Genomic DNA, 22,150 nt, shown 5'->3' with positions numbered 1-22,150 from the left:
GAAGTATTAGGCATCCCATTCTCTCAGTAATCACATTCTGGAGTTTTCCAAGATAAGGGGCCTGGTAACAGCAGTCATCCTAGGCAAGAGCAGTAAATTATGGGATGGGTTAAAATGCTGGGTTAAAATCCCTGAGGTCACCCTTCCCCTCTGTTCTTATAATGAAAAGCTTGTTAATGCCAGTATAGCTGAAAGGCACTTTTAAAATTCACTTAGTGGACATATCCATAATTCTAGAAGATGAAAGAATTTGCTACCAAATTAAGATGTAGCTTTAATGCAGGTAAACACATTTAGGTGGAACTTAAGTCCTTTATGTAAGCTGATTTGTAAACTTTCCCATTCTAGGTAGGTGTGAAACTAGCCCTTCCACCGAATCTGAAGCTTTCAGGTTTAAGCATTATAGAACTTATACCATATCACCAGCAGAGCTGAAACAAATTTATAACAGTGTCAAACAAATCATCAGATAAAACAAGGAAGAAAAGTTTTGAAACCATTATTATAATCCTACTGAAATAAAACACTTAACAAAAATGGTAGTTTTTAGGCAACTCTAACAACTGAGTTTATAACCTAACAACCTAACAGTATGCAAATTACAAGAGAAGTAATTTTTCTATGTTGGTATTACCAAATTTCACAACATAAGCATGCACTTAATTTTATGTTAGTAGTACTAGGAAATGCATATACAGCTCTACCAGTTTCGATTCACAACTGTTATTATTAAGTTAGCTCAAAGTATGCTGGGCCAAATATTATAAGTCTTTGCTGTTAATATTTTTCACTCTAAGATTCTGAGTGGAGGGCTGATTTTTGGTCCAGGCAAAAAGCCCTAAGGAGTTTGATCTCATTCTGGCAGGCATGGCCCACTGAAGTCCTAGATGGTTCTCACAGAACACAAAGAGGGTTAATACAATGATTTTACAATAATACAATAATAATGAAAAAAGTCTGGAAGATTGCAAGAATTACAACATGACAAAGTGAGCACATATTATTGGAAAAATGGCACAGATAGACTTGCTTGACACAGGGTTGCCACAAACCTCCAGTTTGTAAAAAATGCAGTATCTTTGAAACACAATAAAATGAGGGATGCCTATATAAGGCAGAGGATGGAGCTAGGGGGTGACAGACACCAATATATACCTGTGTCCTCCTTACTGCTTCTAAGGATCACGTAATTAGTTGTATATTACCATAGAGCTATCTACTTGACTACTTTATACTTATACTCTTTGTATCAGTTCATACAACTTTTCTCATACTTTTCTGAATTCTTCATATTTATATCTTCTTACAGTTCAATAGCATTCCATTGCATTCATGTTCCATGACCAGTTCAGTTTTTCTTTAGTCAATGGGCATCCATTTTCTAGTTACTGATTTTTTTTGCTACCACAAAAAGAGCTGCCATGAATATTTTGGTATATATGGGACCTTTCTTTCTGTCTTTGACCTCCTTGGGGGTAAATACCTAACCACAGTGGGACTGTTGGGACAAAAGTAGAAACAGTTTCATGACTTTGTTGTTATTGTTGTTATATTAGTGTGACAGTGTTCCTACATTATCTCCAGCATTGACTATTTCCATCTTATGTACTTTTTGTCACTTTGAGGGGGTGTAAAGGAAGATTCAGAGTTATTTAACTTGTATTTCTCATTATTACTCACTTGGATCATTTTTTCATGATTGAGAGTTTGCATTTCTTCCTTTGTTTTTATCCTTTGTCCACTCATCTCTTGGGTAATAGCTCTTGGTAGTATATTTTGGTCCATTCCCTACATATCTTGGGTTTAACAATTTTTTTTTTTGCCTTTTCAATGAGCATTCAGGGTTAAGTAACTTCCCAAGGTCACACAGCTAGTATGTGTCAAAGGCTGGAGCTCTGTCCACTGTGCCACCTAGCTGCCCCTTAACAATTTTATTGTAAATATTTGATGCAGATTTTTTTCCTCTTGATAATTTTTCATCTTATTCCAGCTGTATTAATTTTGTTTCTGCAAAAGATTTTTAATTTTAGATAAATTTAAATGACCTGGTTTATGGTCACTTCTATCCCTTGTTTGGTTAAGACAAAGGTATTTCCTTCCATTCTCCTCTAATGTTTAATAATGGCACTTGGGATGTATCATATCTGGGCCAGGTACTATTCCCAGCTTTTTATTTTGAAGTGCCACTTAGCTTCTTCATGTGGCATTTGGAGGACTGAAGACATAGGGTTGGAATTCAGCAGTGCCTTTGTCAATGATGATGAAAATAGATTTGTAGAGAAATGCTGACAAATTTGTCCTCTTTTTTGGCTGTTTTCCTCCAGCCAGTTGTATTTATGGATACCCTTGATATGATGTAGCTCAGTTCCATTTCATGCTAAGCTTTCTGTATGGTTTTCTTAGCAGATGTCTTCCATGTCACCTTGAAAGGTCCTCATGCTATGCCAAGGTTAAGAGAACTGTGTTCTTGCAAGCCAGCCCCAATCCAATGCAGAGTTTTATCTTTTACAGAAAGCCATTTCCTAACTCCTCTTCGTTTTTTGTCTTTTTTCTTTTAATCATTTTCTACTTTCCCTGTATATAGTTTGCTTGTACCTATTTGCTTCCTTGTTGTCTTCATTAGATTTTGAGCTCCTTGAGGGGCAGAAACTGCCTTTTGCCTCTTTTTTTTTTGTATTTTATAAATACTAATTATTCTATAATAACATTTATTAAAATAAATAACATACAATAATAAATAATTGTCCTATACAGTCACAAGAATACATATTTGTATTCTATAAACAAGAAATGTTTATTGATTGACTGAGATTCCACTCATGGACCAGGCAAAACATCAAAAATAAAATAACAAAGCAGTTAACTGAAACATATGAACGAAATGTAACAGGAAGAAAACTTGCAACAAAATTCTTAATCTCTCGTAAAGCAACAGAAAATAGTTCTGCCCCACCTCACACTCCCTATGATCAATGCCAACTTGGACAAGACAATGAATCCTTTGGGGGGGGTGTGGGGGATAGGGGGAGGGAGAGGGATGTGGGGGAATCAGGAGTTGGACTAGATGGCCTTTCAGACTACGGTCCTATGAGCCATACCTGGCTGTCTACACTTGCTTTATTATATTTACTTATTAGCTGCGTTCCCCCAAGAGAATATATAAGGTCCTTGAGGGCAGGGATAGTGTCTTCATTTTTCTTTTCGTTTCTTTTCTTTTTGTCTTTGAATTTCTAGCCTTGCCAAGCCATTCACACAACCAGTAGCCTAATAAATATTTATTGACTTGAATGGAATCGAAGTGTCGAAGTTCTGGACCAAAGCTTTAACCTAGGAATACTCGTCCACGCGTCGGGCAAGAAAACAGCCTGCCGTAGAACTAATGTTCCCTTGTGTGACGCACCTCCTGCAGTCAGGTGGCGCTATGGGCCCCACTCCTTTCTATCCCCGCCCCCGCCCCCCACCATCGACGCAACCGCAGATGGACCAGGAACGAAGATGCTTCTCTCAGCTTTTCATGCGCCTGCGTGCCAACAAGCGCCGGCGGGCGCTTAGACCGGGAATCTGTCTACCTTGTTTGGGTTACTCCCCGCGACCCGGTAATCTCGCGTGACTAACCTCCTCTCTGCGCCTGCGCAGAGCATTCTGAAGCCGAAGGTCGTGCTGGGAAGAAGGGTCGGCTTTGGGTTCGGGGGCCGGTACGCCATTTCACTGTTTGCCCGGTCGCTTCGGCTAATTGCCGAATCGCTCACCTTTCCGCCAAGATGCCTCGGATTATGATCAAGGGGGGAGTATGGAGGAATACGGAGGTGAGTGTCTTCCTGTCACTCTCCCTGGCCCCCCCGCGGTGGTGTGTGCGCATGCGCCGCCCTGATGTTAGAGCGGCGATGGGGGCGGGGAGTAGGTGGTTAGAATCCTGGAGTATGTAAAGTTGGAAAGGACCTCAGGGGGTCACACAGTCCAGCCCCTTCTGAAAGGGCCCCCATGTGCTTTTCCTCTGCCTCCACCTGCCTTTTATAATTTGGCGCCACCCCAGCTTTCCAGGATTGTCTCTTTACTTCCACGCACTCTGTGGTCCAGGCGAGACTGGACAACTGGACTGCGCTCCATCCAGAACATCTTGCATCCATCCTCCCACCCCAGTGCCTTTGCTCCTACTGCCCCTTGCGCCTGGAATGCTCTTCCTACACACCCTATAATGTTGAATTTCTCTTTATCCTCCAAAGCCCAATTTAGACGACACCTTCTGTTTACAGAATTACAGCATCTCAAGAGTTGGAAGGAGATCTCAGTGCCACTTTGGCTCGACGCATGACCTGAAAAAAAGAATTCCCACAGCAACCTGGCCATAGATTTTAGAGCTGGAAGGGATTCCGGAGGTCTTGGAATCCAGCTCTTTGTCATCTTACAGATGAGGAAACCGTGGCTTAGACTTGAAAAGTGCTCATCCAGCCTTTGTTGAGATAGAACCCGATGCCTCCCCGGCGCTAATTTCTAGGGAGTTTTTCCTTGTATCAAATCGAAATTTGTCTTCTGCCAACTCAATAATAATAACAATAATGATGATGATAGCTAGCATTTATGTACCTTTATAGGGTTTGCGAAGTGCTTTACCTATCTCACTTGATCTTCACTACCATCCTGGGAGGAAGATACTGTTATTATACCCGTTTAACAGATGAGGAAACTTAAGGCAGAAAGAGTGATTTGCCCAGGGTCTCACTGGTATTAAATGCCTGAGGCAGGTTTTAAATTTAGGTCTTCCTGACTCTTTTAAGGGCAGCATTCTATATGTTGTACTACCTAGCTGTTTCTTGCCATTCCACTGATTGTACTTGATTCTGTTTTCTGAACAAATCTAATCCTCCTTCCAAATGATGGCCTTTCTTTTGGTGCTTTAGTAATTTTTATTTTTTATTATACTGAACTTTACAAACACCAGTAAATATGAACATTTCAGTACTCAACAAATAGAAAAAAAGATTATGTATAAAAATGCAAATATTGCTTATAGCTTGTTTTTAAAAGAATACAAATTCAGTTTGTTAGTTTCAAAGCTGCCCTGCTCTTTTATGTCTAGTCTCTAAGCCTTCTGGAGAAGGTTCTCTGTACATTTTTAGTTCTTTGATGACTTCCCTCCTTCCTTCCTTCATTCCTTTCTTCCTTTTTTTCTTTCCTTTGTCCCACTTTTCCTTCCTTTTTTCCTTCCTTTATTGCTGCCACCCTCCCTTGTAGTAGATAAACATAGTCAAGCAAGACAGATCTACATGTTGGCCATGACAGAAAATGTCTCACTTTGTGCACCACTTGTTCGTTACTTCTCTGAAAATGGCAGCCTTTCAGTTTCAAATAGATTAAGAACCAGGGTTCAAATTTGAAGCTTACTATCTTTATGACATTGGGCCCAGTCACTTAATATTTCAGGGTTTCAGTTTTCTCATCTCTAAAACAGTCAGATTGTATTATACTGCCGTTGATGTCTCCTCATGCTACAGTAATGTTCTTGTGGAGTATTTGTAGACATCTTTCATGCCCTGATGAACTTTCTCTTCTTCAGGCTGACTATTCCCACTCCTTCAGTCTCTCTTTTCTGTGCCCCACTTGGTAATAGGAGTGAAATTTCAAACACATTTTCAGCTGGGGCAGATTAGGGAATACTATGGAGGAAAGTGTGCCTGAGCTGAGCCCTGAAGGAAAGTAAGGATTCTGAAAGGTTGGGTGTAGGAGGGAGTGCATTCCAGGTATGGAGGATGGCCTGAGCAAATACACATGGAGGTGAGTATTATTCTGAGTAGTCCAGATTTCTGGACAATAGAGTGTATGAAGGGAGAGTAATGTGACATAATATTGGAAAAGTATTGTTCATTCATACCCCAGTATTGAAGCCAGGTTGTGGGAGATTGTTCAAGATTAAGGAATTTGGATTTATAAGCAGTTGGCTAGGTTTTTTGAGCAGGGAGTGATATGGTTAGATCTTTGCCTTGGGAAGATCACGTTGGTAGTTTTTTGCAGAATTGTACAGAGGAGAAATTATAGAAGGGAGTCTAGGTTGAAGGCTGTTATCATAGTTCACACAAGACATGCTGTGTACTTGGCGTGTTAGGGTAGAAATGGTTACATCTTTATTGAGAGCTGAGGTTCAGAACATCCGGTTCATTTAGGAGAGTTGGGATTCTGGAGTGAGAGCCAGGGGATAGGGTGGGTGGGATAGCATAGGAAAGCTGCCTATTCAACAATTCTTGTGTGTAACTCTGTGTAAAACTTTGCTAGATGTTGGGGAGGACAGAAGAGGTTGAAATAAAAAAGCATCCCTGTCAGGGAGGTTATAGTCACTAGGGGATGAAATGGTGGAGGAGAGTTTAATACACTTTTGAGCAATTTCTGGGATGTGTTGAATTCTTTTAAATCAAACTTTTTTGTTTGTCATTAGCGCAGAATGATACTGCAGAAGAAAAGCAGGGTGGTGTAATGGATAAGAGAGCTGGCCTCAGAGTCAGGAAAACTTGTGTGCAAGTTGCCTCTGACACGTATTTATGTGATCCTGTGCAAGCCATTTAACTTTTCAGTGCTCTAGGTAACTTCTGAGACAGTAAGTTGTATAAACTGCAAAGCAAGTGCTGATTTACATTAGCCATCTCCTAAGTGTGTGAGAGAGATCCTGCACTAAGTCCTTTGTCTCTCTGTTAGGAGTTGGGCAGCACCTGTCATCATCAGTCTTCTGGAATCATAATTGGTTATTATGCTGATCAGAGTTCCTAATTCTTTCAGAGATGTTTGTCTTTACTATATTGTTGTCGTTGTATAAATTGTTTTGGTTCTGTTCATTTCACTCTGCATTAGTTCATCTCAGTCTTCCCAGATTTCTATGAAATGATTCCCTTTCATCATTTCTTACAGCACTATAGTATTCCATTGCATTCATATGCCAAAGCTTGTTCATCCATACCCCAATTTATGGGCACACCCTCAGATTCCTATTCTTTGCCACCTAAAAAGAGCTAGAAATATTTTGTACATCCTTAAAGTTTGTTTGCTTAGGACTAATTCTCCCCCCCATCTACCTTTCCTCTAATTTCCTCTCTCCTTTTCTCCCCTTTCTCTCCTGTTTCCCTGTCAAATAAAATATATTTTTGTACCCAAGGGGTGTGTGTGTGTGTGTGTGTATGTGTGTTTTCTCTCTTTTGACAAAATCAAGTGAGAGCAAGGTTCAAGTATCAGCTGCTCCCCCAAGAAGGAGGAGGCTTCTCCTTGTTAATATAAATGTCTGCTTGTCCATCCTTATTAAGTGAGAGAACTGGCTCCCCCACCCCAAATTCTTCTTTCCTTTTTTCCCTATTTTTTTTTTAGGCGATTGGGGTTAAGTGACTTGCCCAAGGCCACACAGCTAGTAAGTGTCAAGTGTTTGGTCTGAGGTCGGATTTGAACTCAGGTCCTCCTGACTTCAGGGCCGGTATTCTACAGACTGCGCCACCTAGCTGCCCCTTTCCTATTCTTTTCTTAAGATCATCAAGACATAACAGAACCACTCCCATATCTTGTCTAATTGGGCTCCCTCTATGACTCCTGACAATGATTGGGCTCAGAGGGGACACATATTATCTCCAAATATTAGTTTGTAAGCAGTGTATCCTTATTTAATCCCTTATGGTTATTCATTTGTGTTTATCCTTTTATGTTTCTCTTGACTCCTGTGTTTGAACTGAAAAATTTCTATACAACTCTGGTCTTTTCATCAAAGAAGATAAGTTATAAGAGGACAGGAAGGGTAGGAAGGATCCAAGTTACCAAAAGCTTTAAATACCAAACAAATGAGTTAATCTTTGATCTTGGAGGTAATAGAGAGCCACTGGAACTTATTGAGCAGGGGTGTGACAAGATCATAATTTACTTTAGAAAAATTACCTCAGCTGCTTAGTAGGTTATGAATTGGAGTGAGGAGAGAGTAGCAGCTGGAAGACCAATTAGAAGGCTATGCAATAGTCCAGGTGAGATGCAATGAGGGCCTGACTTAAGTTTGTATTTGTGTGAATGGAAAGAATGGGTTTTCTACAAGAGATGTGAAGGTAGAAGCAAGGAGACTTGGTGATGGATTCGCTCTGTGGGCTGAGAGTGAGGAGTCCAGGCTGATACTGAAATTGCCAGCTGGGGTGACTGGTGGATCCCTTGATAGTAGTAGGGTGGCTGGGAAGAGGGGAGGGACTTGGGGAGTAAAGATAGTGAGTTCTTTTTAGGATGTGTTGAGTTTGAGATAGTTAGGGGACTTCCACTTTATCCAAAAGTGTAGATCTGGGGGCCGCAGTGGATAGAGCACTGGCCCTGAAGTCAGGAGGACCTGAGTTCAAATGCGGCCTCAGAAGAAACACTTGACACTTACTAGCTATGTGACCCTGGGCAAGTCACTTAACCCCAATTGCCTAAAAAAAATAAAAAGAAAATTCACAAAAGTGTAGGTCTGACATGTCATTTCCCTGCTTTGGTACACATAAGTGGCTATTTTCTCTAGAATCAGATATGATTAAATCTTTACCTTCCTTCTGAAATGTCTATTTTTGTGTAAATTTTATAAGGCATGTGAGTGTTAGCATAGTAGTATACATACATAACTTAAAAATAAATTTACATATTAGGGGTGCTTATTTAAACATTTTTGACAATTAATGTACTGTCAACACTGTTTGGAGATATACCAGTACCCTGGATCTACCCATGGAGTTCCACGTTCAGGACTGCTATAGAGATATTAAGCCAGTGTAATAATAGTAATAGGTAAACTTTATGTAATGCTTTAAAGTTTGCAAAGTGGTTTACATATATATTTGCTCATCTGTGAGGTGGGTACTATATTAGTTATCCCTGTTTTGCTGATGAAGAAAATGAAGTGTAGAGAGGTCAAGTTTCTTGTCGACATTAACATAGTGAGTGAATGTCAGTGGTAGAATTCAAACCTAAGCCTTCTGGACTGCATGTCCAGCTTTCTGTCCACAGTGGTATAGTGGAAAAGGACTAGATGGAAGAGTCAGATGAGTTAGTACCAGATCTGCCAGATGTCAGCCAGGTGACTTTGGGAATTACCTTACTTCTGTTGTCTTCATTTTCCTCATTGGTGGAATGAAACCATTGAATCACATGATTGTTTTTTTTTTAATTTATTTTTTATTTTTAGGCAGTTGGGGTTAAGTGACTTGCCCAGGGTCACACAGCTACACATGATTGTTTTAAGGTCTCTTCCAACTCCACAATTCCCCATCCTCCTTTTTTGGGGGAGGGGGAATGGCTGTTCCCTAACCTTGCTTGGAAGACTACAGAAACTTTATCAGAACTAAGTTAAATTGATTCTTGCTAGTGAAAAATAATTATTGTTGTTAAATCCTTTTCTTGTTCATTTCCTTAGGATGAAATTCTCAAAGCAGCGGTAATGAAATATGGCAAGAACCAGTGGTCTCGTATTGCTTCACTGTTGCATAGGAAATCAGCAAAGCAGTGCAAGGCCAGATGGTATGTGGAAGTCATTGAGGGGATCTTGGAAAAACTTAATGTGTACTTAATGGTAATGGAGGAAACATAGCTGTTCTTTGAATTTAATTAAGGAAAGAGTAGGAATTAAGAGTGTAGTGTAAGGATCTGAGAGTCAGAAAAACTAGGTCCTAGTCCTGTTTCTCTCGCGAACTTGTTTGACTTTGGTCAAGTTGCTTTACACATTTGGCCCTCAGTTTCCCAGCAAATTGGAATAATCATACTTGCCCTATGGCACAGAACCATGAGGGTGGAAGGAATGCATCAGGACTTTGGAAACTCTAAAGCATAAATAGAAGTTTAACAAGTTGCTTAGGAATATATTTTGAACTAAAAGTTTATGTTTGACATTGGGAAAATACCCTCTTCATTCCCACTATTTCAGTGAAAAATAGTGTGTTTAGTGGAAAGAACAGTGGATTTCGAGTCAAGTAAGACCTGAATTTGAAATACAAGCTCTGTGACCATGGTCAAATCCCTTAACCTTTGTGAAGTTCATTTTTCTCATCCATAAAATAGGGATGATAATATTTGTTGTGCCTATAGTTGATGAATATTGAATTACATGTATGTATAGAGAGCGTTTTGCATGCCTTGAAATAAATGATCAGAAGTAAATACAATTATTATCATTGTCATCATTACTAAAGTTAGAGAGGTAGTATGGTGTAGTGGATAAAGTGTTGGACTTGGTTCTTGAAAATAGGTGTGGTTTCATTCATTGTATTTTTATCCCCAGCACCTAGTACAGTGCCTGATGTGTAGTAGATGCTTAATAATAATTATTATAAATTAGTAATGTGTAATGCTTTAAGGTTTCAGAGTGTTTCACATGTATTATCTCGTGATCCTCACAACAACCCTGTGGACTAGGTTATATTATCCTCGTTTTACAGATGAGGAAACTAAGGATAAGAGAGATTAAATGGTTTGCCATGAGTCATATAACTAGTAAGAAATTGAGATAGGATTCTGTCTGAGGTCTTAATAAACATTTGATTGATTGACACAAATCTTGTTTCTGATACTTGTAAGCTATTTGATTATGGGTAATTCACCCATTCTTTCTAGGCTTCAGGCAGCTTTCTGAGAGTATATTGATAGAGTTATTGATAGAGTATTTTGAGGGAAGTTGCCTTCCAGGCCCTTAATGTATTTGCTGTATTATCATGGTTATACTTCCAGACCACAAAAATTGATTTAACCTAGTTTTTAACAGAAGTACCTCTTATTTGCATTAGGAAATAGTAAAAGATAAAAAAAACACAAACTGTGGAGTTACCTTTATTTAATGTCATATAATATGTTTAAGTACATAAAAATGAATTTTAAACTGGAATAGACCATAATATTATCCTAAACACATCTGGGAGTGTTTATGAATGGGGAAACCAGACCCTAAATAGAGATGGATTTTATGGGCAGAGTGGCTTCAACAGTGATAGTGGGAAGGAGAGAGGAAAACTTAATAGGGGTACGAGGCAGATAGGGAGTGATCAGAGGCACTAACATGACATTTAAAAAGAGGAGGAAAAAAAATTGAAAGGAAGGAACAAGATAATCTGCAGCGTGCTTTTAGGACAAGAAATTTATAAAGGGTTCATGAAGGATACAAAAGAATCAATTCATGTTACCACTTATGGGATAAAACGCTGTTTCTTTCTTACAGGTATGAATGGCTGGATCCAAGCATTAAAAAAACAGAATGGTCTAGGGAGGAGGAAGAAAAGCTTTTGCACCTGGCCAAATTGATGCCAACCCAGTGGAGAACCATTGCCCCAATTATCGGGCGGACAGCTGCACAGTGCTTGGAGCACTATGAATTTCTCCTGTGAGTGAGTCTTTGGGAAAAAAAAAACACAAAAAACAGTCACATTGTACACAATTAATGTAGAAGAAAACTTTGGATTACTTCTTTTGATTTTAAACGATTGTAGATCTGAATAAAAGTAAAAGCTAATTTAAAAGAAAATTCTTTAATGGTTAAAATCAATATCAGTAGTCTTATGTTGTTTAGGTTTAAGCCTGCCATCTGCTAACATGAATTGATCAGGAGTGTGAATTTTCTCAAATTTCAATTAAATTGAAGAAAGATTAAACAGGAAAAAATAGCATATAAAATAAAGTGTGTTTTCCATTAGTCCTTAGACTAATAGACACAGTTCTTTGAAATTCTTTATTATTTGCTTTATTAGTTGAACTCCAGCTTGATTTCTGTAGTAGTATACACAATCTGTTCAAATCTCTTCTCTTAACATGGAAGTATTTTTTAAGCACATCAACAAAAATCAATTTCTCCTCAAAATTTCTTGGGGATAGTAGGATTCTATACATTAAATAAATTTTTTTTTGATGTCTACATTCTACTCTAATTCTTATTTTAAGAATCTTTTAACTTTGAATGAACACATCTATCTGTGGAATGGGGCTAAGTGGCCTTTTAAATGATTTGAAGCGTCTGATATTGTGTGTCCTTGATCCTCTTGAAAGAGGGTTACCATGGCTACAAAAGGATTTTGCTTTAGAAGCTAATGGCACAGAGAAAGAAAACTATAGACTAGTCTCACCAATGAGTATTGATGCAAAAATTTTAAATAAAATCCTTATAAGGAAGCTAAAGAAATATGTCCAGAAAGTAATTCATTGTGAACAGTTTGGATTCATACTGAGGATGCAGGAATGATTCAGTATTAGGAAAACAATGAGCATAATTCATTATCTAAACAACAAAGGTAACAGAAGCTATGTGGTTATTTTAGTAGATGCAGAAAAAGCCTTTGATGAAATATGGCATTCATCTTAAAAACCCTAAAAGACATGGGTGTGAAAAAGCGTTTTTTAAATATGAAAAAAAATGTATATTTTTAGGATTTCTAAGGTAGTAGATGAGGGGAGTGCTATGGATATGGGTTATCTAGACTTTAGCAAAGATTTGATAAAACATCTCATGCTATTCTTATAGGGAAGGTGGAGAGATATGGATTAGATTTCATATAATTAGGTCTAGGATTCAGAACTAGTTGAATGGCTGGACTTAAAGAATAATTGTTAATGATTCATTATCAGCATGGCAGGAGGAGTGAAGTATTCTTGGGATGTGTTTTTGACTCTGTCCTGTTCAGTCATTATCACTGATTTGGAAAAAAGGATAGATATATAGTCGTCAAATTTGTAGATGACAGAAAGTCATCTCACACACAGGATGATGAAATCAGATTTCAATGAATCTAGTAAAATAAAATGTATTAGGAACAAATGTAAAGTCTTCCATTTGGGTACACAAAAGTTAGCTTTGCAAGTTCAAGGTGGTAAAGGCATGGCTAAACAGCAATTCTGAAAAAGATCTGGACATCTTAAGGGACTGAAAGCTCAATGTGAGTCAGCAGAGTAATGTGGCAGCCAGAAAAGATTGTGTGATCTTGGCTTCATTGAGAAAGACAAAACTTCCAAGAAAGAGAAGTGATAATTCCACTGTACTGTGCTTTGTTAGACCTCATCTGGAGTATTGTAACCAGTGGTGGATGCCTAGAGAAGATGAGACTCAGGGGGATGTGATTGTTAAAGGTCCATTACGTGGAAGAGGGTTAGATTTGTTCTGTTTGGCCACAGAGGGCAGAACTTGGAGCAGAAGGTGGAAGTTGCAAAGAAGACATTTTTAAGCTTGATGTGAAGTAAAACTTCCTAACAATTAGAGCTGTCCATAAATAGAATGGTCTGCCTTAAGAGGTGGTGGTTTCCCTACTTTGGAAGTCTTCAGGATAGGTGAGATGACCAGTCGTCATTTATATTATAGGTTGGACCAGGTGGCTGTTGATATCCTTCCCAACTTTCACATTCTCTGATTCTGTGATTTCACTTTTCTCAAAACTAGAAGGTTTCCAGATACCAACAGGAGTAAAGCAAGTATGCTCAACTTTCTCCACTATTATTCAGCGTAATTCTAAAAGTGCTAGTTATACAATAAGATAAGAGAATTAAGTCAAAGACATAAAGGCGTTGGCAAAGAAGAGTCAAGCTATCTCTTTGTAGATGACATCATGGTTATGTAGAAAATCTCAGAGAATCAGTGAAGAAACTATCAGGATAAAAAAGTTCACAAACTCAATAGCATTTCTATACAGTATTAAGAAAAACCAAGAAATAAAAATTATATCTAAAAGCTAATAATAGCTAGTAGCTAACCTAGTGCTTTAAGGTTTACAGAATGCTTTACATAGAAATTTGTTCAAAATTACTACAAACAGCAATATGGAGTAGTGGATAGTGAGCTGTCTTTGGAGTGCAGGAAAACCTGGGTTCAGGTCCTGTCTCATACAGTCCATCCATGCTTGCCCATTCTTGTCCGTGTCCTTCCAAAAGTTCACCATGAGGGATCTACCTAACATGCTAGAGACCTTCCTCATTTTGTCCTGACATTGCACAAGGTGCCAGTGGGGCCCTCTGGCTGTCCACCTCTAATCCCTTGTTCTTGCTGTGTGACCAACTCATCTTCATTTCCTGTTATACTGTGTCTTTTTTCTCCAGAGTTCGTTATTGGTTATAGGCAGTAGCCTGTTGACATACACCCTGTGCCTTTCCATTGCCCTCTGTGATTTTTTTAGTTCTCATTTTTAATACTTCAAGTGCAGTTGTAATCTGTCCTGCTATTATATAGCAACACCAGTTGAATATTAATGTTGAAAAGATTGGCCTTTGCTTTCATAAAACTCCTTGGTCAGTAAAAGAGCTTTGCAACTTCTTGAAAGCAATTCAGCCTGCTCTCCTTTTCCTGTTTAACTCTGGGCCTAACTAGTTCATGTGTATTGTCTGTCCAAGATATACATACCATTGGACCACTTCTCTGGCGTGCCCGTCCTGATGTTTGTTGAAATCTTGTTGAAATCCTAGCAATTGGATTTCTTTCCTGTGTGGATGGACAGGCCAGATTTCATTAAGGGATTAACAGTTCTCTTCTGGGGGGCTCTGTAGGATCTGGGGCTTAATCTAATCTGCTCCATGTCATCTGCAAATAGGAGCATGTGCAGGACCTCACCATCCACAAGTAATCCCTTTTGGACAAGGACTTTGTGCTGAATCTCCATCTTCACTGTGATGAACGCCTTTGGAGAACATGTCTCCCTTTTTTTAATGCCTTACCTGATGTTTATGATTGAGGGTTATCGTACAGGGTGATTTCCCTTATATCTTCTAATGAATTGTGAATGTTTTTGACATATAGATGGGAGACACGTAAAAGAGTCTGTAAGGTGGCATTTTGTCTTACTGAATCAAAAAGCATTTTCATAATTGACAAACAACAAACAGTGAAATCATATTCCCTACATCTTTCAGTTAGTTTTGAAATGGTAAATGTGTGGTCCACTGTTTTAAGATTGCTCACAAAAGCCTGCTTATTCCCTCATCAAGGATGTCCTTGATTCATATATAGATGATTTTCCTAAAGATTTTACATAGATGAAGGGAGTTGGTATATAGGTCTGTAATTATTGTATTTTCTCAGTTGCTCTTTTTTTGGTATAAGGTCTGAGATTTTTTCTATGCATTTTACATATTCGTCTTACTCAGATCCCTTGTATATCAGTCCCTCAATGCATTCTCAACTGTATTGCCTGTAGCACAGATGGACATTTCTCTTACTCTCTCTCTCTGTTACAGCTACTATCCTTGATGGAGAGAGAATACTTTGTTAAAATGGCTTTTGTAATTTTCCATTTTTCTAATATTTCTTGTTCTCCTTCCACTTTAATCCTTGAATGACTTTGGGATGACTTGGCTTCTTTAGATGTCTTGCCAAGCTTTCTTTGAACTGGTTTTACTCTTTACTACTTCATGAGATTATTCTGTTTATAATTGTCCCATCATTCATTTTTGTAAGCTTTTCCCTATTTATTTTCTTACCTACTGTTGTTTTTGGCAGCTATCTTTCTGTTTGGCAAATAAGTCAGAGATTTCCTGTCTAAGGTAATTTCTAGGCTTTTTTTTTGGTCTTTTTGTTGTGACAATTAATTTACATTGGGTTGAACTTGTTTCAGATAATTAGATTTGGTTTCTATATAATTTCTGTCACCCTTTTTCTGTTTTTCATGTTAAATAACTTGTTTAAAGAAGTTCCGGAGTTAAGTTATTTTCAGTCATGATATTTTTTCTTATACTAATTTTGATCTTAACTGGCAGCAGATTCATATCTACAGCACATTTTTTCTGTTAAAAATTTAATTTATTTTGTTCTTTGTGGTATTATTTGATACTCACCAAATCCAGTGCCTACTGATTCGTTTTTTGAAGAGTGTATTCACAGGATAGAGGTGTGAGACTTTTCTCTAAATTTTGTCTTCGGCTTCTCTTATTTCTCTTCTTGAACCATGCTTTCCTATATATTTATCCCATCCTTTCCTTTTCCCACACTTATATTTAGATTACCAAGTGTCAGAGTATATGTTGATTTGATTCAGAGGGTCTTTAAAGTTCTTTGTAGAGTTTGTCTACCAGTAAATCTCAGCAACCAGCATTAGTGCATAAGCTGCAGTTATTTTTGTGGTGGTCTTTCTGCAAATGCTTATAAGCTTTGCAGTAATTGATGACCAAATACGCCAGGAAACAATGTTTCTTGTTACTTGTAGGTATTATAAAAAGTTACTCTGCCAGCTTCTTTCTTTGCCATCTATTTAGCTGCAAATTCCTTTTTTATAGCAGGAATCCCAAGATTGATATGATTCAGCTCCTCTAGGAATATGTCATTTGGTTTGATCACTGAACAAAGATCTCACATTTGCATATAGTCAGAGTTTAATGATGGTCTGAAAATTGTGTTACTCTTAGCATCTTCTCTGCTTGGTTTCCTGACCCTCTGCCACCGTCCCAGCAAGAGTGGAAGGGGCATGCCCAGGATCGAGGGCCATTTGTATAAATACACCTGCAAGACACTTTTGACAGAAACAAAAGGAAACTGCCACTAGTTCAAAATGAACATAGGACCACAATATAAAAGGACACAGCATGAAAATGTTAAAGAGGAGACTGAGATCAGGGATCATTCACAACTATGGGTAAGGGGAGATGTTCATAAACCAGAAAATTTTGACCTCATGAAATTTTAAAAGCCTTTACATACATAAAATCAATGAAGGCAGCATTAGAAGAGAAACAGCAGAGTACAGAAAATACTTGTATCCTTAGACGAAAATCTGATAACCAAAATAATACAGGGACTTGACATTTCTGGAGTAAATGTGGCAGAGTGGTGGTAAAGGGGACAGAAGATGCTAAGTGTCACAGTTTTTAAACTAAACATTAACTGTGAAGTAAAATGTTTTGTATAACAATTTTTTTTCTGTCAGCTTTTATTTAGTAAAAGCAGTAAGAAACTAGTGAAGGGAGATGATTTTTTTTTTCTCTTGGGACTTTTAATTTTGGCTGTTTCATAGGTAGAAACTTTTAAAGCTGGAGGAAATGTACATTTCTTAGAATTAATAGTATAAGTAACCTGATGCCCTCTTTCCAGGGATAAAGCTGCCCAAAGAGACAATGAAGAAGAGACAGCAGATGATCCACGAAAACTTAAACCTGGAGAAATTGATCCAAATCCAGAAACGAAACCAGCCAGACCTGATCCAATTGATATGGATGAGGGCGAGTGTTTTCCCATGAGGAAACCATTTTAACTTTAAATTGTTCAGACACTTCTTTATCTTACCTCTTTGGGATTTCTTCTTAACTTCTGGAAACCTTTTGGCAATTGCTCTTTCTCTTTCTTCCTTAATACTTTCTCTCTCTTCAGTGGTTTCCATTTTTTTTTGTTTCCTTTCACAAATTAACTGCTCTTTTAACCAATGCTCCTTTATCTAGTTTTCTTCCAAGTGAACAGTGCAAAGTACCTATATAGTTATTGTGGGGAAGAGGTTAAGGTGGGGAGCCAGGACGTTGGTATCTTGCTCCTAATTCTACTATGAGTGACTTAAGTTACCTTGGGGAAGTTGAATGTCTCTGAGCCCCAGTTTGCAAATGCATTTGACAAGAATAGCTCACTAACCCCTGGGTTATTGTGAAGATCAGATGAGATAATATTTGTAAAGCCTTTAACACAGTGTTTGGCACATAGTAGGTCCTCTATAAATTCTAGCTATTATTATTACCCTTACCTCACCAGGGTTATTGTGAGGCTCAATGATATGATAGATGTGAGAATACTTTGAAAAAGTTTAAAATGCTATATAGCAGTCAATTCTACACAAACATATAAATGCTCAAATTGGTATAATAGTGACTCATGTTAGTAGTGCTATTTTACTGTGAGGGCAAACCTATAAAGGGGAATAATGTTAAAGGGAAATATACTTGAGGGAAAAAAAATAATTGGAATATGAACAATTTCCCCCTATAGAAGGTGCTTGATTTCCTTAGTGATACTGAATTGATGATGAAACTTAAAAGATTAGTTTTTTTGGATCTTTGCATGAGTAATGGGTGTTTAATTTCAGTCTTTAAAAAAAAGTTTATTTAAAAAAGGGCTAATCACATAGGAAAGTTCACTAAATTTCACGTCAAGAGGAAAGAATCATTTATACTACATAGATTTATATTATCTTCCTTTTTTTGAGGAAGAAGCTTTAGGTTTTTTTTCTCCCCACAGATGAACTTGAAATGCTCTCAGAAGCTAGAGCCCGTCTGGCAAACACACAGGGAAAGAAGGCCAAGAGGAAAGCAAGAGAGAAACAACTCGAAGAAGCAAGGTCAGGCTTTCTTCACTTTCATGAGAGTCATTTGTTAACCAAAGCAGCACAAACCCAATGAGAGTATTGTACTTCTTTTCACTATTTTGTGAATATTAAAGAATTATTCATCTTTTCTGATTGTTAGTTGCTAGTCTCATTGTCTTAATACTTTGAAGGCATCCTAGTTTTTTTCCTATTAAATAAACAACATAGTTACAGAAATGATGGATTTTTGAAGTCATGGCAGAAACAATGCTGTTCTGTTGCTTGGAATTTACTTTTTACTAGCTATTAATATGATATCCTAACATTGTTTCATAAACAAAGGGATAATTTATAACTCATAGTTTTATACTGGAAGATCACTGATACCCTATGTTTTGACATGACTGCTAATTAATTGATTAGTATGAGGCACTATTGACATACCGGGAACTTTTCTGACTAAACAGAGAATCCTCTATAATGAAATTTAAAATTTTCCCTTGAACTTTATGGAAATGATTCTGGAAAGAAAATTTGCTCTTAATTTTTTTTGTTAGAGACCAGGTAAGTATTTGAGATTATATCCCAGTAAGTCTTCTCTTTTTCTCCTATTTTCATTGCTTTTCTCTCCTTAGTGGGTTTCTTTTGCTTAGTTGTCTAGTCACTTAAGACAGAGTATTTAGTTGTTGTACCGGTTTTGCCTTTTCTGGGCTGAGGTGGTTGAATAATCTTCCTGACTTATATAACTGTCCTTAATGGTCCCAAGTTTAAGAGTGCCTAAAGCTTCCTGTTTATTTATTAGAGCTGTTATGGTTGGTTTTCTAGTTTTAATTGCTACTTTCCATATAGTTTCAGTACATACTGTATCAGGGCCTAGAGTGCAGTCTCTTTCAAGTCTCATAATTCAGTTTTACCAGGGCACTTTATCTGTCTAGACCTGAAAAGGCTGCCTGATTTTTTTTTTTTGTCATACTGTTGGGATAGTGGCAGGATCAGGAAGGCATATTATCTGCTCCATCCCACCTACATCTCTTTCCTCACTTCTATATGTGGGGATAGGTGATATGAATAAAGTATGATCAAAGAATTAGTCTCTCATCTGTTTCTGTTTCTCTGTTTCTGTTTCTGACTCCAACTTCACAGATACTTATAGCTGTGCATTTAGAATCTGGCAGGTGAACCTCAGAATCCCTTATCATGACTAATATTAGTGTTTCAAAATTGATGTTTTAAAAATTCTTATATTTTTTTTAAGAAAAGGCAAAATAGCTCCACTAAAATAGTATTTGTCCATTTGTTTTTTCTATAATTTAGATTGCCTGATGTAAATGTAAACAGTAAGCTGGCTACTTTACCTTATGAAGTTACAGATCACTTTTCTTTTTCTAATTTTAATCATTTTCTCATTCTTCAGGCGCCTGGCTGCCCTCCAAAAGAGAAGAGAACTTCGAGCAGCTGGCATAGAAATTCAGAAGAAAAGGAAAAAGAAGAGAGGAGTAGATTATAATGCAGAAATTCCATTTGAAAAAAAGCCTGCTCCAGGTTTTTATGACACATCTGAAGAAAATTATCAGGCACTTGATGCTGACTTTAAGAAGTTAAGACAGCAAGATCTTGATGGGGAGTTAAGATCGTGAGTAGCCTTTCTAATTTTTTTTTGGAATTTTCATTTTATGAAGTGCACCATCACAAAAGACAGTCAGATATAAGGAGTAAAACCTTATACAAAACCCTTAACCGTTTAATGAGTAGAACCAAATGAAATGAGCAGCAAGCAAGAGAGCGTTCTTTCTGTGTCCTTCCCAAGTTTAATTGTTCGTGTTTGAAAGCATGTGTAACATTCTGTATCCATAATTACACACTCATCTTCCTGAGTTCAAATCTGGCAGGTCACTTCACCCTGTTTGCCTCCGTTTGTCATCTGTAAAATGAGCCAGAGAAGGCAATGGCAAACCACTCCAGTATCTTTGCCAAGAAAAGGCCAAATGGGGCCATGAAGAGTCAGACATGACTGAGATGACTTAGCAATAACGACACAGCCCTAGCTTCCTGATCTTTTTTATTTTTTAAAGTATCTCTTAGTTCTAGCTTGATTTCTTCTGTCCTTTTTTTTTCAAGCATTATTTTTATTTGGCCTTGTGAGTTTCTTGACAGCATTAATTCTCGCTAAAATGACAGATTTAGAGAAATTATCAAGAGAGTCAGTATTGCATAATGACTAGAAAGCAGGTCTTGGAGTCAAGAAGATGTAGGTTCAAGTCCCACTTCTGACATTTGTTGTCCCTGTGACTCTGGGAAAGTCACTTATCTTTTTGGTGTCCTGGGCAAGCCTCTAAGTCCTTGTGTTGCAGAATTATTGTTGAAATGCATTGGTAAATGGAGTTTCCTCCTCAGGAATTACCTTCACCAATTAAATCATAACTCTAATCCCTCCTCCCACCTAAAAAAAATCCATTTGAGAGTATATTATGGGAGTATTCTTGCCTTGTGGCATTTTAGCTTTTTTCAGTTCCTTTGTGCTATTAAAAATTTTTTGGTGGCAAATTTTTTTGTTTTGCTCATCTTCTGTTTTGGTTGATTTTTGTTTTGTAGACTAAGAATAGAAGACTATTCTTTTCTGGATTAGACTATGAGCTCCTTGAAAGCGGGGACAATTTTTTTGCCTTTGTAGCTCCAGCTCTTAGCACAGTGACTGGCAAGTAGTAGGTGCTTAAGAAATGCTTGTTGACTTGATTTGACTAGGTGTTTGAGAACAGTGCATTTTGGGATGGAAAAGTTATTCCTGACTTTTTTGACTTTTGGCAGGCAACCTTTTGGTATCACCATTCACTTAGGAAATTATGTAACTCCTTTTGTTTTTTTTTTTTCCCTCCCCTATACTTCATGACAGTGAAAAGGAAAGTAGAGATAGGAAGAAAGACAAACAACATTTGAAAAGAAAAAAGGAGTCTGATTTGCCATCGGCTATTCTTCAGACCAGTGGAGTATCAGAATTTACTAAAAAGAGAAGCAAATTAGTACTTCCTGCACCTCAGGTAAATTGCAAAATGATTTTTTTCTTTATGTTATCCATTGCCCATATGCAGCCTTTATGATAGATATCCAAAGTGGAAGCTTCCTGAATTTTACCTATTTTTCTTTACTTATTGGTTGTCTTATTAAATTTGGAGGCTCCTGGAAGAGAATTCCTGTGATATACTACACCACAATCTTGTGGTGTCTGATGAGCCCTAAAAACATACTTACTTGTTTCTAGCTAAGATCGCTAGATAGACTAGTGTCTGTTCTGGCTTCAGGTACTTCTACACACTGGACCTGGGGGATACATGGAGCCTGGCTAATGCTGTGACTGCCTTAGAGCATGCTTGAATCCTTGGAAATGTGTTTTGCCTTTCTCTTGCTTTCTTCTGAGAAGGAAACTGAATACATGCTGTTATTTTGTTGGGGTATGGACTTGCGGGCTCTATTGACTTCTCCCATATTCTTCCTGCCTCTAGTTGAGGTATTTCATCTGAGGGATGGTTGGTTAGAAATTCAGCCTAACACCAAGGAAAATCCTGTTTTGTTCAAAATAACAACCCCCATACAGCTGTCTTCCAGCCTCATAAAATTTTCCTTTGCATAGTCAGTTTAGAATGAGGCAGAGAGGCCAGGAGCTTTTTAGCTTAGCTATGGTTGGTGAAGCTAGAGTAAATGGATCGACAGAAGCCTGAACACTTCAAGGTAATCTGGAGTGGTGGGAAGAGAACTAAAGTACTATTAATTTGCCAATGCAGAATTTTTAAAAAAATCCTGAGAATCAAGTGGAAAAAAATGTACATAGAATACCAGGGCACACTGGGTTTTTTGGGCTGGCTGTAGGAACATGAATTAGCTTTGTCATATTTTAGTGTGATGGATTGGAAAGATGGATTGTCTTTGGCTTCGGAGGAAATGGGTTTGAA

General features: G+C 37.8%; 1 protein-coding gene across 1 annotated transcript in view; it reads left to right on the top strand.

Annotated features, from left to right (window-relative positions):
- Positions 1–3,610: 3,610 nt before the first annotated feature.
- Positions 3,611–22,150, top strand: part of CDC5L (cell division cycle 5 like) — a 56,160-nt gene continuing 37,620 nt past the window's right edge. The window contains exons 1-7 of the mRNA XM_020993902.2: positions 3,611–3,806; positions 9,389–9,492; positions 11,180–11,341; positions 17,012–17,139; positions 18,140–18,239; positions 19,621–19,839; positions 21,097–21,241. Coding sequence (XP_020849561.1) covers positions 3,762–3,806; positions 9,389–9,492; positions 11,180–11,341; positions 17,012–17,139; positions 18,140–18,239; positions 19,621–19,839; positions 21,097–21,241 — 903 coding nt within the window. The 5' untranslated portion in view covers positions 3,611–3,761. The remainder of the gene's footprint in view (positions 3,807–9,388; positions 9,493–11,179; positions 11,342–17,011; positions 17,140–18,139; positions 18,240–19,620; positions 19,840–21,096; positions 21,242–22,150) is intronic.

The sequence above is a fragment of the Phascolarctos cinereus genome, unplaced genomic scaffold, assembly GCF_003287225.1.
Source record: "Phascolarctos cinereus isolate Bilbo 61053 unplaced genomic scaffold, phaCin_HiC Scaffold_5;HRSCAF=322, whole genome shotgun sequence".
NCBI lineage: Eukaryota > Metazoa > Chordata > Mammalia > Diprotodontia > Phascolarctidae > Phascolarctos > Phascolarctos cinereus.
This window is presented reverse-complemented; position numbering and strand designations above follow the sequence as displayed.